Below are 15154 nucleotides of genomic sequence, written 5' to 3' on the forward strand. Positions count from 1 at the left end.
TACTCTTAAGACATTTATTACAAATGTCAAGAACACAGTCATAAAAGTAAAACTGACTGTCTTAAAAAAAAGAAAGAGAAAAGTGTGAGAGAAAAGCCAGAGCTTGGATCTTACATCTAAAACACAGGTATATGCTGTTTTATGAATAAGCAGTATTAACTACATTCTTAAAATAGTTTTAGTGCATTGCATTCTTAGAAAAGAAAAACATCGCTCCCCCCCCAAAAGTTTCCTACAACATTTAACAGTTTATAGAACTAGTCTATTGTTAGCTGTCTGCTACTAAACCTCGAATTTAGAAAACTGAAATCTCTCTGGTTGTAGGCTAAAATCATCCAAATATTTGCCATTAAGGATGAACCAGGTAAATGTAACCCTTTGCTTTCCAAAAACTAGGTCAGCAAAGTCCATTAGTCAGTGTCATGAAGCCATATGGATATACCACTCTCCCCTCCACCTCATATCCATGAAAAACTCTCTTCACTTGTTGAGACTGGCTACAGAATAACAGTCGGACTTTTCAATCTGGTAGTTTTGGTATTAAGATTAAATTAGACATTAATGTTTTCCTCTAAAAAACGTATTATCTAATCCACCTCTTATTTTAATGCATTAAAAACAATGAGGTAGGCAAAAAATAAACATATGTTGTTTGGAATTTTTTTTTTCTTCTGCAAGTGCAGACTATGGTAAAACTGTTGTTGCACTTTTAGGTTTAAACAAAAATTAAACCTTTAACTGAGGCAGTGCTAATACTGTGACACAACCAAGTTATGGCCAAACACAGAATCATTATAGAAAATGAACAAATTTTTAAAAAAATTGTTTTAAGTCATCTGCACATTTTAGGCAAAACCTGGTACACAGAAAAATGATTAAGCTCTTGGCCAGGCCAAAAAAAAAAATCCCAAAGAAACAAAAACAGGACCCCTCCCATTCCCTTTATCCCCCCACCCTCTGAAACACCCCCCCCACACAAAAAAGTTATCCTAGCCACTGTGTCTTTCACATTTTATAAATATTAACTTCTTAAACCTGCACCTTCCTCTTTGTCCACATATTGTCACATTACAAAAAAAAAGAAATGTCAATTAAATACATTGTTAATGTTACTATATTATATCTGCTCTCTGCTTCAGCAAGACTGACTCACTCCACCATCTTTCACCTCCTCTTACCCACCCTCCAGTCAAACTAACAGCATGTTCATCGTTTCCGTCTTTAGACACTTAGAAAACAGAGTCATTCAAAAACAAGGAATTCTGGAGCTGAAGGACACATGTTGCTTTCTAGTGTGATGCCAAATTCCCCACACTTATAGCACCTGATGGTTTTAACTGAACAGCACCAGCTGCACGGCAGCCTTGATTGGTTTTTGAAAGAGGAAGAGGAAGGGGGGGGGAAGAGAGAAAGAGAAGGAGGGAGAGAGAAAAAGAGAGAGGAGAGAGAGAGAGGGAGGGCAAAGAAAAAGAGAAAGAGAACACCTAACACCAGTGATGCTTGCCCACGTTTGCTGCATCATGTTGCATCAGTGCAGGTCTGTACTCCAGTTGCAATTCCAAGTTCTGAAGATCTTGAAGACTCTGGTGCCAGTAATCCCCTTATCATACTGCTTCTACCAGCTGAGAAGAGAAGTCCTGCCTAAAGTCATGAAATAAACCTGACTGCTTCCACCAGACCGAACAGAGGCAAAGAATACCTAGAAAAAAGTGATACGTTGAATTTAATTAGAATCTTAAGAAGAAAGTATGGTCTATGCAACAGATTCAAGTTTCTTGTTCAATTGTCCTGTTCTATATTTATGGAAATACTCATTTTATTTGGAGTTTAATTTCAGGTTAGAAAACAAAATGAAAACTTAGAATAAAAAAGAATACCTATGCATAATAATGGGCAGCTAGGTGATAGTGGATAGAGCACTGGGCCTAGAGGGAGGAAGACCTGAGTTCAAATCTGACCTCCAGAGGCAGCGAGGTGGTACAGTGGATAGAGCACCAGGCCCTAGGAGGACCTGAGTTCAAATCTGGCCTCAGACACATAAGATTTACTAGCTGCGTGACTCTGGGCAAGTCACTTAACCCCAACTGCCTGACAAACATACCACCTAAAAAGGGCAAAAAGGGTATTATAATGTAACCAATTTAAGTATGGAAACATGCTTCTTCACTCACACCAACTTCGACTGCTGAAGAATTGTTTAAAACATGGGAATTCCTATCTCAGGCCTGCACATCCCTGCAGCCCATGGGCCACTCACAGCCCACAGCCACGCCAAAGGATTTTGGGCTGCCTGCGAAAAACGTAAAGGGTTTTTCGTGGGCCCCCTGAAATCCTTTGGTGGGCCACAGGTTGTGCAGGCCTGTCCTACCTGAATAAGATTTGGAGAAATGTTTCATTTGGTTTTCCCAAAGGGGTCAAAAAATCATAGATCTATAGCTAAAAGAGAAGCTGGAGGCCCATCTTGTCTATCTCTCTCAATAGACGAGGAAACTGAGCTCCAGGGAGATTAATTTCTATCAGGATGACTCGTTTTAGCCGCTCCTTGAGACTAGAATTTCTTTGTACAATGCTATCTAGCCTGATGGTATGTGTTTTAGATTTAAATGGGGGAAAGCAAGGGAGAGACCACTGAATCTGTCATAAGAGGAACTACACAGTGTAAACGATAGTATTCTTGGTGTGTTCTAACTACTCTCATTTGCTATTAAAAGAAGGTTTCACTAAATTTTAGGTGGAACAAACTGACTGTCACAAAGTAGTGATAAAGAAAGAGAGTATGGAAGGGAAAAAAATGTTACTTTGTCATTGCGTTCACATAAGAATTTGAGTCTCTGTGCCCTCTTGTGCATAAACACGCCATCCAGGTGACCAGTCTCCACGGATCGGATCTCAATAGCCTTCTCACCCCAGCCCATGATCTGATTGGATCGAATATATGCTTTGAGGAAAACAAGAGAAAACAATGTTAATAATAAGTATAATAATAATGATAACAGACAGCTATGAAAAGGAATAGACTTAATGAAAACTTATCTCAGAAAATCTAGCCCCATATATACAATTTCTCTCATGTATATATACACATAAGGAAGCAGAACATTTAAGAAAGTCTTCTGGGGCAGCTAGGTGGCACTTACTAGCTCTGTGATTCTGGGCAAGTCACTTAACCCCAACTGCCTCGCCAAAAAACAAAAAAATAAAATAAATCTTCTAAGGTCCCACATTTATCAAGATATTCATAACAGCATTTTTTTTTCTGGTGGCAGAGAACTAGAAACAAAGTAGGTGACCATTAAATGGGGAACAGCCAAGCAAGTTGGAGCAGATAAATGTAACAGAATATTCCTGGGCCTTAAGGAAAGGTGAATGCAATAAATTCAGAGAAGCACTGGAAGATTTATACAAAATGAAGTGATTAGAAGGAGGTAAACAATGAGATTAAAACAATGTACATGGAAAGAAGAAAGAAAGAAAATCAATGTTCTGTATTAATTATAATAGCCAAACTTGGCCCCACAGAGATGAGAAAAATCCCTTCTCCCTTCTCTGCAGAGGTCAAGGACTAGGGAGTGAGAAAGACTGTATGCTGTTAGACATGCCTGACTTCTTGGCTGATTTTGCCAGACTACACTTTGATATAATGACACTGGTCTTTGGGCTGTTCTAGGAAAGAAATACTTCCATCTCTTGGCTCTGGGGATTTCTGTGGCTGTCCCTCATGCCTGGAATGCTCTTCTTCCTCAGCTCCAGCTACTGACCTCCCTGCCTTCCTCCAAGTCCTAACTAAAATTCCAGGAAGGCTTCTCCAACCCCTCTTAATTCCAGTGCCTTTCCTATGTTAATTTTTCCTACTTACCCTGTATGTAACCTGCTTTGTTTGCATGTTGTTTTCCTCATTCGACTGTAAGCTCCTTGTAGGCAGGGACTGCCTTTTGCCTCTTCTTGTATCCCCTTTTGTTTTTTAGTATCCAGTGTCACACATAGTAGGAACTTAGTAAATATTTACTGATTGATTGCTTTTCTCCTCTTTTACCTTTTGTCACAAGAGAAGACTCGATATAGAGTGGGGGAGAACTTTTCAGAAATAAGTGATGTACTGACTGACTGCCATTCTTCTTCTAATCTTTGTTACAAGAGAAGGCTCAATGCATAGGGGAGGGAAAGTTTTTCTCAGAAATGAAGCTGATGTAAAAAAACCCAAAAGATATCAAGAAGAATAAAAAAAATTTGTAAGAAAAAAAGGGCTAGGTTTTGAAGGCACGATTTTCTGTTTCATTCTGGGAAATAGCAGTTTGAGTCAATCTAAACTGCTAGGCATTTATGAAGTACCCAGTATGTAAAAAAGAGCTATGGTAGGAGCAAGGTACAAAGACAAAAGTAGAAAGCAGTGCTGACCCTTAAGGAGTTTCTATTTTACTGGGCGTTAACAAGTGACAATATACTTAATAATCCAAGGAGGTGGCTATTAACAAGGGGATCAGGAAAGGTTTCTGATGGGAGATAACAAAAAACCTAGACCTTGAAAAAAGCATGGGATTCTAAGAGATGGAGATGAGGATGGAGTATAGTCCAGGCATGTCAGAGAGCCTGTATAAAGGCACGTGGATCCAGGAGAGGGATTGTTGAATTTGGGAAACAAATAAATAGGTCGGTTTGGCTAGAATGTAGATTGTGCAAAGGGAAGTAATAATGTGCTTCCAATGAAGTTGGAAGATAGATACATAAAGACATATCTCTATAGAGATAATGATATCAATATAACAAGATCAACATCTATCTGGCTTCGTCATTCTAGTAAGACAGGGAAAAAAAATGGAAATAACGGATTTGCTTGTTTCCAAGGGAACACAACGAAACTGAACCAGAGGGGGGGAAAAAAACCTTATATGCCCAATGAATGGGGATGATCCGAACACATTCTAGTTTATTAGTTTAATGGAATTTTACTGTGCTATAAGAAACAATGAATATGGAGAATTCAGATAAGCATTCAAAAACTAGTTTGTATGAAGCAGAAGAGGAAGCCTCTCCTTCCAACATCATTTAATACCCATTGAGATTTGCCTACAACAATGGTGTCATATAGAAACATCCAGTGGGCTTCATGTTGACTTAGAAAAGCACAAATTAGCATTATCTATGTTGTGTATCCTGTTAAACATTTCCAATTACATTTTAATCTGGTTTGAGCCCACTCTGGAGTTTGGGGGCCATTTCTGGGAGTTTAACACCTCTGGCAAATGACCATAAGTATCCTTTGTAAAGTGACCTGGCCAGTGTCATATTATAGCCTGAATGGGTCAGATGTACAAAGTTCATTGAATCAGAAGGGAAAAAAAAACCCCTGCCATTAGCATTCAAGTAAATGTCTTCATACAAGAGGGATGTTTCTGATTTTAAAAGCCTGTTCTTTGGCTCTGGGTGATACTTACCAACAGATGTAGGCATCTCTCCCCACTGAAGAACCACATCCTTTGTGATCCTCCCATATGTATTCACATAAACCCCTTCATCCTCATAGCACACTAGCAACTCCATCCCATCTGTATTGGGGAGTATTATGATAGCATGGGGTTGTATGCTACTCTGAATCTACAGAAGAAACAAGAGCAAAAGAAGATTATTTGACTTTGCTATTAATTAATTCTAGCCTTTTGACTGATGTTAGTAAGGCTGCCTAAGGGAGTGCATTAATACCACATTTCTGAGGATATATTAGTTATAAAACATTTCAGGGTCTCATCGGTCAATGGGCCCTAGTCCAACAGTAAACTAGCTTGACAATACACAGTAGCATTGTCTACAATTCAAGTTGCCCTCAAAATGAGCTCTTGGGCTAGTTCTAGAATCTCTGTGGTTCTGGTACAATAATGGATGGTAGGCCAAAAGAGAATCTTTTTCCAAACTAGAAGACCCCTGGAGGGGTAGATATGTCCCAAGCTTCTGAAACCCTCACTTAGTCTAGATTACAAACGAATCCATTCAGAGACAGCCCGGGTTTACCCCAGGCCAAACAAGGTACCTATGAGGATTCCAAATTCTCCAGAACACGTCTTTCAACTTGTGAATGGTAATGGTGACCTTCTTCAAAATTAGAACATGGGGATTATTTGAACAGATCCAACCCACGCATCCTGGGAAGGGGAGGAGAAAGGGTTCTCACTATAAGCTCAAACACTCGGGGGAGGGGAGAGGGAAAGGAAAGAACAAAACAAAAACAACCAACCAACTGTAGAGTCTGGGCTCTTACGTGCGTCGGTAGATAAATATCATAGACTGATCCCGAATCCACATCAACAGCATGGAATCCAGCACAGGAGCCATAGATCACTTTTAACCGTTGTCCTTCCTCTACAGTGAGATCGACCAGCAATGGCTTATGTATCAATTCTCCAAATGACTGAAAGATAGAGACACAGAGAGAGGAGGTAGGGTGGGGATCAATTAGACAGTAAAGTCTTGCTGACTAATACGCATTTCCAATAAATTATACTTATGTAAGCTAGAGCAATGTGATTCTAGTGAGGCATGTGCAGTAGCCCTATTAATCAAAAAAAGAATGCATGGCTACTACTTTCCCTATAAAGATAGTGATAAAGATAGTCATTGGCCGGTCATGTCATGTCCAACTCTTCGTGACCTCATTTGGGGTATTCTTAGCAAAGATATTAGAGTAGTTTGCCATTTCCTTCTCCAGCTCATTTTGCAGATGAGGAAACTGAGGCAAACAGGATTAAGTGACTTGCCTAAGGTCACACAGCTGACTGAGTGACTAAGTGACTGAGGCCAGATGGGAACTCAGGAAGATGAGTCTTCCTGACTTCAAGCCTGGCACTTGATCCATTGTATCACCCAGCTGCCCTAGGGTCATGGTATTAAATTAAAATAGAAGCAGGTGCCAATAATCTTTACCATATATTGGCTTAGTTTTAAAATGTAACAGTAACTGTGTCTTATTATATTTTTATTTATTTTGTTAGATATTTTATCTTAGATGAAGGAGTCTAAGCTTTCTTCTGAACAGAGAAGTACTATGACCAGATCTATGCATCCAGAAGATGTCACAGATGGGACTGAAGAGGAAGAAAGAGAAGAGCCAGCCAGACCTGTTAGGAATCCACTATAATAAATCAGGAAAGCAGTAACGAAGCCTCGTAGTAGTGTAATAACAATGGAAACAGAGCTCATGAGGCAATGCAAGAGATATGGTGGGGGCAGAATCCATGAATCCAAGGGCAGAATCCAACTGAGATGTGGGAAGAGGATAGGGGAGAAGAATTCAAAGTTAATACTCAAGTTGTGAACATGGGATGGGGTGAATGATAATACCACCGACAGAAATAGTATGGTCAGAAGGAGGAATGGAATTTGGAGGAAAAACTAGTAAGCCTTGTTTTGGTCATGCTGAGTTTAAGGCATCAGTGAGACAGCCAGGTACAGGTGTAGGCAATTGCAGAAGAGTCTGGAGCTCAGCAGAGTAGCCAGATGTGGACGTAGAAATCTGAGATCTGTGTAGCTGAATCTGTATTAGTAGATTAGATTGTTGAGGAGAAAGCACAGAGACAGAAGAGTGGGAGGCCAACTTGGGGAACACCAACCTTAAGGAGAAGGAAGAAGAACCATGGAATGAGTCAAAGGAGGAAGAGTTAGAGAAGTAGGAGGAGGAAAAGGAGGAGAGTGTGTTATCTCTGATGCCAAGGGAGGAAACTATCTAGTAGGAGGAGGCCATCCAAGGCTGCACTGAGGTCAAGGAAGATGAACACTGAGAAAAGGTCACTGAATTTAGTGAGTAGGAGGTTACTGGTAACCTTCAAGAGAGCAATTCTGGTGATAAGGACGGAAGGAAGCCAGACTGCCAGGAGCTGGAAAGTGATTGTTATGAGAAGCAATGGGTTTTGGATACAGCAAATTTTTTAAGAAGTTGAAGCTCAAATGAGGGGAAAAAATGGGATGGTAACCAGATGGGTTTAAAGTATCAAAGGAAGGCTTTTTTTCAGGACTGATAAGATGAGCATCAGGTGTTCACTGACTCTGTTGAAAAGGGAGAATGAAAATGTATGGGAGAGGGGGCAGGTAGGTGGCCCAACAAATAAAGCACTAGCCCTGGAGTCAGGAGGCCCTGAGTTTAAATCGAGACTCAGACACTTACTAGCTGGGTGACCCTGGGCAAGTCACTTAACCCTGATTGCCTAATTTGAAAAGAAAATGGGAGAGAAAATGTATTTAGAGGCAATGGCCATCGAATTCTTGAAGTGTATAGATGAGCGGGAAAAACAGACTAGCTGTCTCCCTTCCCCCTGCAGTAGAGAGGGGGATAAGGGACTGCCGGTTATGATGAGGCAATAAAGCAACAGTCCAAGGGGTAGGAGACAGGAACTTCAAAGCTGAAAACAATTATGAATACAAGCCCGGGTTTTTTTTCCCCAGAAAGTTAGTACTACAGCATTAACCACTTAACCAGGGCATCATGGGGATTACGGCAGAAGTATTATGGTCTGGTAACTGGGACTCAGCATCCTCATGTTCAATTTGACTTCATAAGTCACTTAATGAGAGGCAGCATAACACAGTGGACAGAGTGCTTGACTTGGAGTTGGGTTTGAATCTCACCTTGATTACTAAGCTGTGCAGCCTTATTCACTTAACCTCAGTTTCCTCATCTGTAAAATGGCCATAACCTCATTAACAACCTCACAGGGTTGTTTCGAGGATCAAATGAGATAACATATGTAAAGCACACATACACAGCTAGGTGGCAGAGTGGGCAGAGTGCTAGGCCCAGAATCAGGAAGACCTGAGTTCAAATGTAGCCTCAAATCACCTAGTTGTGTGATCTTGGCCAAGTCACTTGAATTCATTTTTCCTTAGTTTCCTCAACTGTAAAGTGGGGATAATAATAGCACCTACCTCCAAGGCTTGTTGTGGGGCTCAAATAAGATAATGTTTATAAAGCACTTAGCACACTGTTTGGCACATAACAGGCACTTAAATTAACACTCTGATATTTTTCCTACCTTCCTAAATCGAATACACTGATCGTAGTTTGGGGAGTTTGAGTTAAAAAAGAAAAGATCAATTAGGCAGTAACACCCTTATAACCTATACTTATATGGCCTATACTTAATTGATCCAGTGATGAGTAGAACCTACAGAGTTAGGGCTGCATGCCCTATACTAAACTGGTTCATCAACCCTCCCACACCTATTCCCCAGAGTTATGTTGCTTTTCTTGTTTACTGCCTCTTTGTTATAACTCCTCTCAATTTCACTATTCATCTGCTAAGAACTTGGAAACAGACAGACAACTTCTGAATTCGATGTAAAGGGAGAGTAACCGGGCTCTGTAAAAAGGTTTAAGGAACTCTCTGTGAATAAAGTGTATTTGCCATAAATGCAAGGACCCTGTGAACACCCATCTGGGCCTTCCCTGGGCCAGGATTACTTTGCCATAAGTGAGGTTGTCTTAAACGTGATGCCTGGTCAACTAGAATGAAACTGGCAAGGAAGATGTCACTGAAATAATGTCCAATTTGAAACAAAACTCTTAAGTACAGTCACAAAACAGCTACAAGTAAAATTCAAATGGGTCAAAATAAGATACTAAAACAAGCCACCCCCAAAGGTCAAGAGAATTTGTTTTAAGCATACTTGAAAGACGCTTTTACCTTAAAGGCCATAAATTTGTGGTATGGCTTTGGGGCCCAAGCATAGACTTCCACAGAACTCTTCAAAGCAATGACCAAAAACTTGATTCTTTCATATTTTACTGAAAATAAACAAGAGAAACAGAAGTTAGCATCAACTTCAAACTTTATCCTATAATTTTAGATTTCCTGGGGCAAAGATTTCATGACAAAATAGCAAAGCCCCTGCATTCTAAAAACCAGCATAACACAAATACCCATCTTGAGCACGTTTTGTTTCTTTAAATAAATTTAGTTTAACCAGAAAAAGAACCAATGCCACATTAGTTTCAATTGATTTTTTTTTGCTCTACTAGTGCCTTCGCAAGTAAAAATATGAAAACACCAAATGCCCTTTCAATAAGGCAACAAGTAAAAAGCATTTATTCTATTTGTCATTCAGTTATTTTCCAGTTGTGTCTAACTCTTTATGACCCCATTTGGGGTTTTCTGGGCAAAGACACTGCAGTGGTTTGCCATTTCCTTCTCCAGCTGACTGTACAGATAAAGAAAAGGAGGAAAAGAGGATTAAGTGACTTGCTCAAAGTCACCCAGCTAGTAAGTGTCTGAGGTTGGATTTGAACTCAGATCTTCCTGACTCCAGGCCCAGTGCTCTATTCACTGGACTACCTAGCTGGCTGTTTTTTCTAAATATTGTATTAATTCTATAAATATATTAGCATGACATTTATGAATTATTTAAGGAGACTTTCAAGTTATTCATATACTTTTCTAATTGCCTGGGAACTGCCATTTAGGGATACACTTTTTCCCCTCACATCAGTTTACGCTGATAAAATTACTGATAAGGAATATGAAGTCTTTCAAGCAACCCAGCTACGTGATTTGAAAAGCCCCAAAGTGAGGTCTGTTAATTCCCCTTCTATATTTATAGCTTCAGTTGCTACTTTGTCCTCCTCCTTCTTCCAAGGTTCTATTAATGCTTTATTAACTACATGTTCACTCATTTCCTCCCCCCCCTTCTCACTCTTTCTGGAATAATGTTACTTTTCTTCACTTCCACAGGCCAGAGGACCCTAGTGAAAGCAGCAAATCAGAGATTCTAAAGAGATTCAGACCCTTGCAGAATGACTTGACTACTGGCCATCCTGAAACCTGGCTTTCTCTGAAATGATACTGAATTTAAACCGTCTGGCTGATTTTTTCTAATACTAGCTAATTAGCAAAAAAAATCAACTAGACTTGGAACTAGGAGCAACCTGAGACCCGACACCAGTTTTGTGACCACAGGTAAGTCACTCATTCTTCCCGAGATTTAGTTTTCTCATCTGTAATATGGAGAAAATAATACCTGTACTACCTATCTCACAGGGTTCCTGTGAGGATCAGGTAAGATATTTTGGTTTATGGCTTTGGGGTTCAAATGATACAATGTATGTAAAGCACTCTGAGGCTCAAATGAAATAATAAAATATTGTTATAAGTGCATTCTGCAAACCTTAAAGCACTATTGTTACTACTGTAGGTCAGTTAATCCACACAGCAGATAGAGTACCAGCCCTGGAGTCAAGAGGATCTGAATTCAAATCTAGCCTCAGACCCTGGGCAACTCACTTAACACTATTTGCCTCAGTTTCCTCACCTGCAAAATGATCTCAAGAAGGAAATGGCAAACCATTCCAAAATATTTACCAAGAAAATCCCAAATAGGATCACGAAGAGTTGGAAAACAATCACAAAATTATTATTATTGTAGCAGCAGTCATCATAGTCCTAGTTGTAGTACCACCATGGAAGAGCTGTGCGTTCTGAACCTTGTCACTCAGCTCCCTCTACAGGATAAATCACTGATGCACATCAGCAGCTAGCTGTGAGCACTCTGTGTTAAGAGGTGCAACATAACTGATTTTTGCTTTGAAAGAGCAACTTTAGAAAATTTTGGAAGCAGCTTTACAAATATCATTGACCAACAACTCAACTATCAATGAATAACAAATTAAAGCATGCAACAAATTAAAGCCCTTGAGAGGAGGGGACTGATTCAGGGACATATGGAAAAAGTCACAAAAGCACAATTTAAGAAACATTTATTAAGTATGTAGTATAGGAAGAGAAATAAGCAGGCATGATACAGCATATAGCAACAGCATCTAGTAGTAATAGTAAAGGAAGAAGATGGAGGGATGGAAGGAAGAAGGAAGGAGAGATGGAAGGAGGGAGGAAGGGAGGGCATGGAGGGAGAACAGGGAGAGAGGGCAAGGAGGAAGAGAAGGGGGAGAAGACGATGATGTGTTAAAGTTTGTAGAGCATTTATTATCTCTTTTGGACCTCTCCACCATCTTCATCTGCTAATACTAAAAGATGTACTAGTACTAGTATTACCATCATTACACTACAACACTCTCAAATGGTGACAATAATCAAGGAAGATCCCAAAAAAGTCCCCAAATTGTCACCAGCTTGAAATTTTAATATCTTGGCTCTTTAAAACAACGCAGCAAAATATTGTGCTAAGTGATGAAGATACAAAGTCGAAAATAAAACTATCCCTGCCCTATGCTGATCTGAGGCATCCTTAACAATACTAATTAGCTATTAAATCAAATTCTGCAGTAGGAAAGTAGAAAAGTGAGTCAATTACACTTACAAGTGGTAAAGAGCTCTTTTTGGACGGTCTCCTTTAAACAATCTCTTATGGACTCTTAACAGGTAACTTCATTACGGCAGCTGCTACTCTTGGACAGATTCCATTTTTAATCACTACTTGGCTAAATTTGACATCTTCTTGGTTTTTCCCCAAGACCCTTATTAACCAGCTCATCATTGCTCCTAGATTCTTCCCTGCACAGGGGAGATGGGTTGTAACCCGAGTGTTCACCTTATAAAACTATGCCTATTGGCATCATTTAAACATTTCTTTTAAGAGGGAAGAGGACAGAGCCAGAAAGAAAGTCACAAACACACACACTGCAAGAAAATACTCCAAGATGACACAGAACAAGGCAGAAGTCCTGTGCCTTCTAAACCTTGGGCTTCTAGCTCCCTCTACAGGGTAAATCACTGATGCACATCTTAGCAGCTGTGAGCATTCTCATTTATATTAAGGCAGAGGTACAATATAATTGACTTCTGCTTGAAAGATCAATCCTGGACATTTCTGAAATCAGCTTTAAAATCACTGCTGACCAATGAAGGAAATATCAGTGAATGACAACAAATTAAAGCATATAGTCCTGGAGGGCAAAGGGATAATTCAGGGACACAAAAGGGACATATAGAAGAAAAGTCATAAAAACATGATTTAATAAACATTAAATATCTACTATAGGAACAGAAATAAGCAGACACGATAAAGCATAAAGAAAGCTGTCTTTGGAGTGAGTTAGACTGTGTTTAAGTACTGAGTCTATACATACTAGCTGCAGAATTTTGGACAAATTATTTAATTTCTCAGTGCCCTAGACACTTTCTAAGTATCTTAAGTTTGCAGAGCAGGTACTGACCTATACTGGTGAAGGGAGTTTCCTTGATGAGGGCTCCCTATACCAATGAATTCGTAGATCTAGTCCAAATAAAAACACTAGGCTAGCACCGTAGTGGGGCAGTGAGGTAGTGCCATAGTACACAGAGTGCTGGGCTTCAAGTCAGGAGGAGTTCAAATCTGACCCCAGACACTTATTGTGTGACCCTGAGCAAGTCACTTAACCCTATTTGCCTAAGTTTACTCTTCTGTAAATGAACTGGAGAAGGAAATGGCAAACTACCCCAGTATCTTTGCCCAGAAAACCCCAAATGGGGTCATGAAGAATTGGACATGACTGAAAAACAACATACTAGGCACGATGAGATAGTTAACTAAAATAAGTGTGCCTGCTTTTTTGTGGTCTAAACATTAGACTATATAAACACAAGGGGAGTTAAGATTGGGGCAGCTATGTTGTACAGGCAAAACACAATGCGCTAAGAGCCAGGAGGCACAGGTTTTAGGCCCAGCTGTGCCATTAATTGGCTATACGACCTTGGATAACTCAATTAATTCTTTTCAGCCTCAGTTTCCTCATCTGCAAAATGGGGATAATACCCCACAGGATTAAAGAAGTTCATAAGAGCTTTAAACAGTTTCTTCTCCTCCTTTTTTCTTTCCCTTCTCCCTCTATTCTTCTACAATGACTATTACTACTACTACAAAATGTGAGATGTTTCATACTGGACAGAAAGCAGGCCTTCAAACCATAAGCCTTGGGTTTAAGTTCTTCCTCTGAAGTATGTGGCTGTGGGGCACTGGGCAGGTCACTTAAGATTCTCAGAGCCCCAAGTAAACTCTCTAAGACTTTACTGGGCAGTTGCTAGCCTAAACTGGTAGGAGAGAGTTCCTGAATGGATTTAGGTCAGAGGTGAGAAACCTGCGGTCTCCAGGCCACATGTGGCCCTGAGGCGAAGGTTCCCCATCCCTGGTCTAGTTTAAAAAAAAAAAAATCACGTAGACAAATATGCATGTGCATATGAGAGTATATGTGTGATTTATTTTTTCCTAAATAGAGTTAGGTTAAATTATGGAAAACTTCCAAGAAGAAGCTATTTTAAATGAAAGCTTGAAAGAGGAGAAAGATACAAATCCGGCCTCAGATACTTTCTAGCTGTGTGACTCTGGGCAAGTCACTTAACCCCAAATGCCTCACTTTAAAAAAAAAAAAGAAGAAGAAGAGAAAGATATAGATTGCTAAGAAGGCAATGGACATTTGAAAGAAAGTTAGTCAGAGAAGCCAAGAGACTGAAGGCTGTTCTGAAAGTCCTGATATGAAGGGCAGCTAGGTGGTGCAGTGGATAGAGCTCCAGCCTTGGAGTCAGGAGGACCTGACTTTAAATCTGGCCTTAGACACATGACACTTACTAGCTGTGTGACCTTGGGCAAGTCACTTAACCCCAACTGCCTCACCACAAACAAAAACAAACCCCCCCCCCACAAACAAACAAAAAATCCTGATATGAAGTGTTAAAATTGGTGTCTGGGAAATAGAAAAGAAAGACTGGATCCGAGAGAAAGAACCAAGAGCACTGTGGATATGGATTAGAATCATTAACAATTAAACATTTTTCAATCTGGCCCCAACAAACTAGAACATCTCTGACACTTCAAACCTGAGCTCATGCTACATGCCCCCAAATGCAGACTGAATGACTCTACCACGAACATACATTTTCTGGGAAAATGCAGCAGTATGGAAGAAACTAGTATCAAATGGCATTAGTGAAAACTGTAGAAAATATGGAAAGGGAGAAAAGAATACCTCCCAGAACTTACCAACTTTATAATGCACACATCCTTCTAAATCACCTACAGTTGTCCATCCCTGTTTCTTCTCTACTTCTGGATCATTATGAAGTATTTTATTCCTTAGCCAAGACAAGTAGTAGACACGTAATTTATTCTTCTTACCTAGCAAAAAAATTCAAATAAAAAAAAATCAGTCATCATCAAATTCCGTCAATAATCGGTAAATTAAAAGGAG

General features: G+C 39.8%; 1 protein-coding gene across 33 annotated transcripts in view; it reads right to left on the minus strand.

The window, feature by feature from the left end:
• Window positions 1-961: 961 nt before the first annotated feature.
• The window catches only part of MAP4K4 (mitogen-activated protein kinase kinase kinase kinase 4), a 267340-nt gene continuing 253147 nt past the window's right edge, over window positions 962-15154 (minus strand). For 18 of the 33 annotated variants that reach the window (XM_078147403.1, XM_078147418.1, XM_078147416.1 and 15 more), the window contains 6 exons: window positions 14947-15081; window positions 9666-9766; window positions 6251-6400; window positions 5433-5592; window positions 2799-2938; window positions 962-1699 (listed from right to left, as the gene is read on the minus strand). In XM_078147403.1, the coding sequence (XP_078003529.1) occupies window positions 1616-1699; window positions 2799-2938; window positions 5433-5592; window positions 6251-6400; window positions 9666-9766; window positions 14947-15081 (770 nt within the window). In that variant the 3' untranslated portion in view covers window positions 962-1615. Of the gene's footprint in view, window positions 1700-2798; window positions 2939-5432; window positions 5593-6226; window positions 6401-9665; window positions 9767-14946; window positions 15082-15154 lie in introns of all 33 variants that reach the window. The other 15 variants (XM_078147407.1, XM_078147414.1, XM_078147397.1 and 12 more) reach the window with 1 other exon arrangement.

The sequence above is a fragment of the Phascolarctos cinereus genome, unplaced genomic scaffold (genome assembly GCF_003287225.1).
Source record: "Phascolarctos cinereus isolate Bilbo 61053 unplaced genomic scaffold, phaCin_HiC Scaffold_7;HRSCAF=346, whole genome shotgun sequence".
Taxonomy (NCBI): Eukaryota; Metazoa; Chordata; class Mammalia; order Diprotodontia; family Phascolarctidae; genus Phascolarctos; species Phascolarctos cinereus.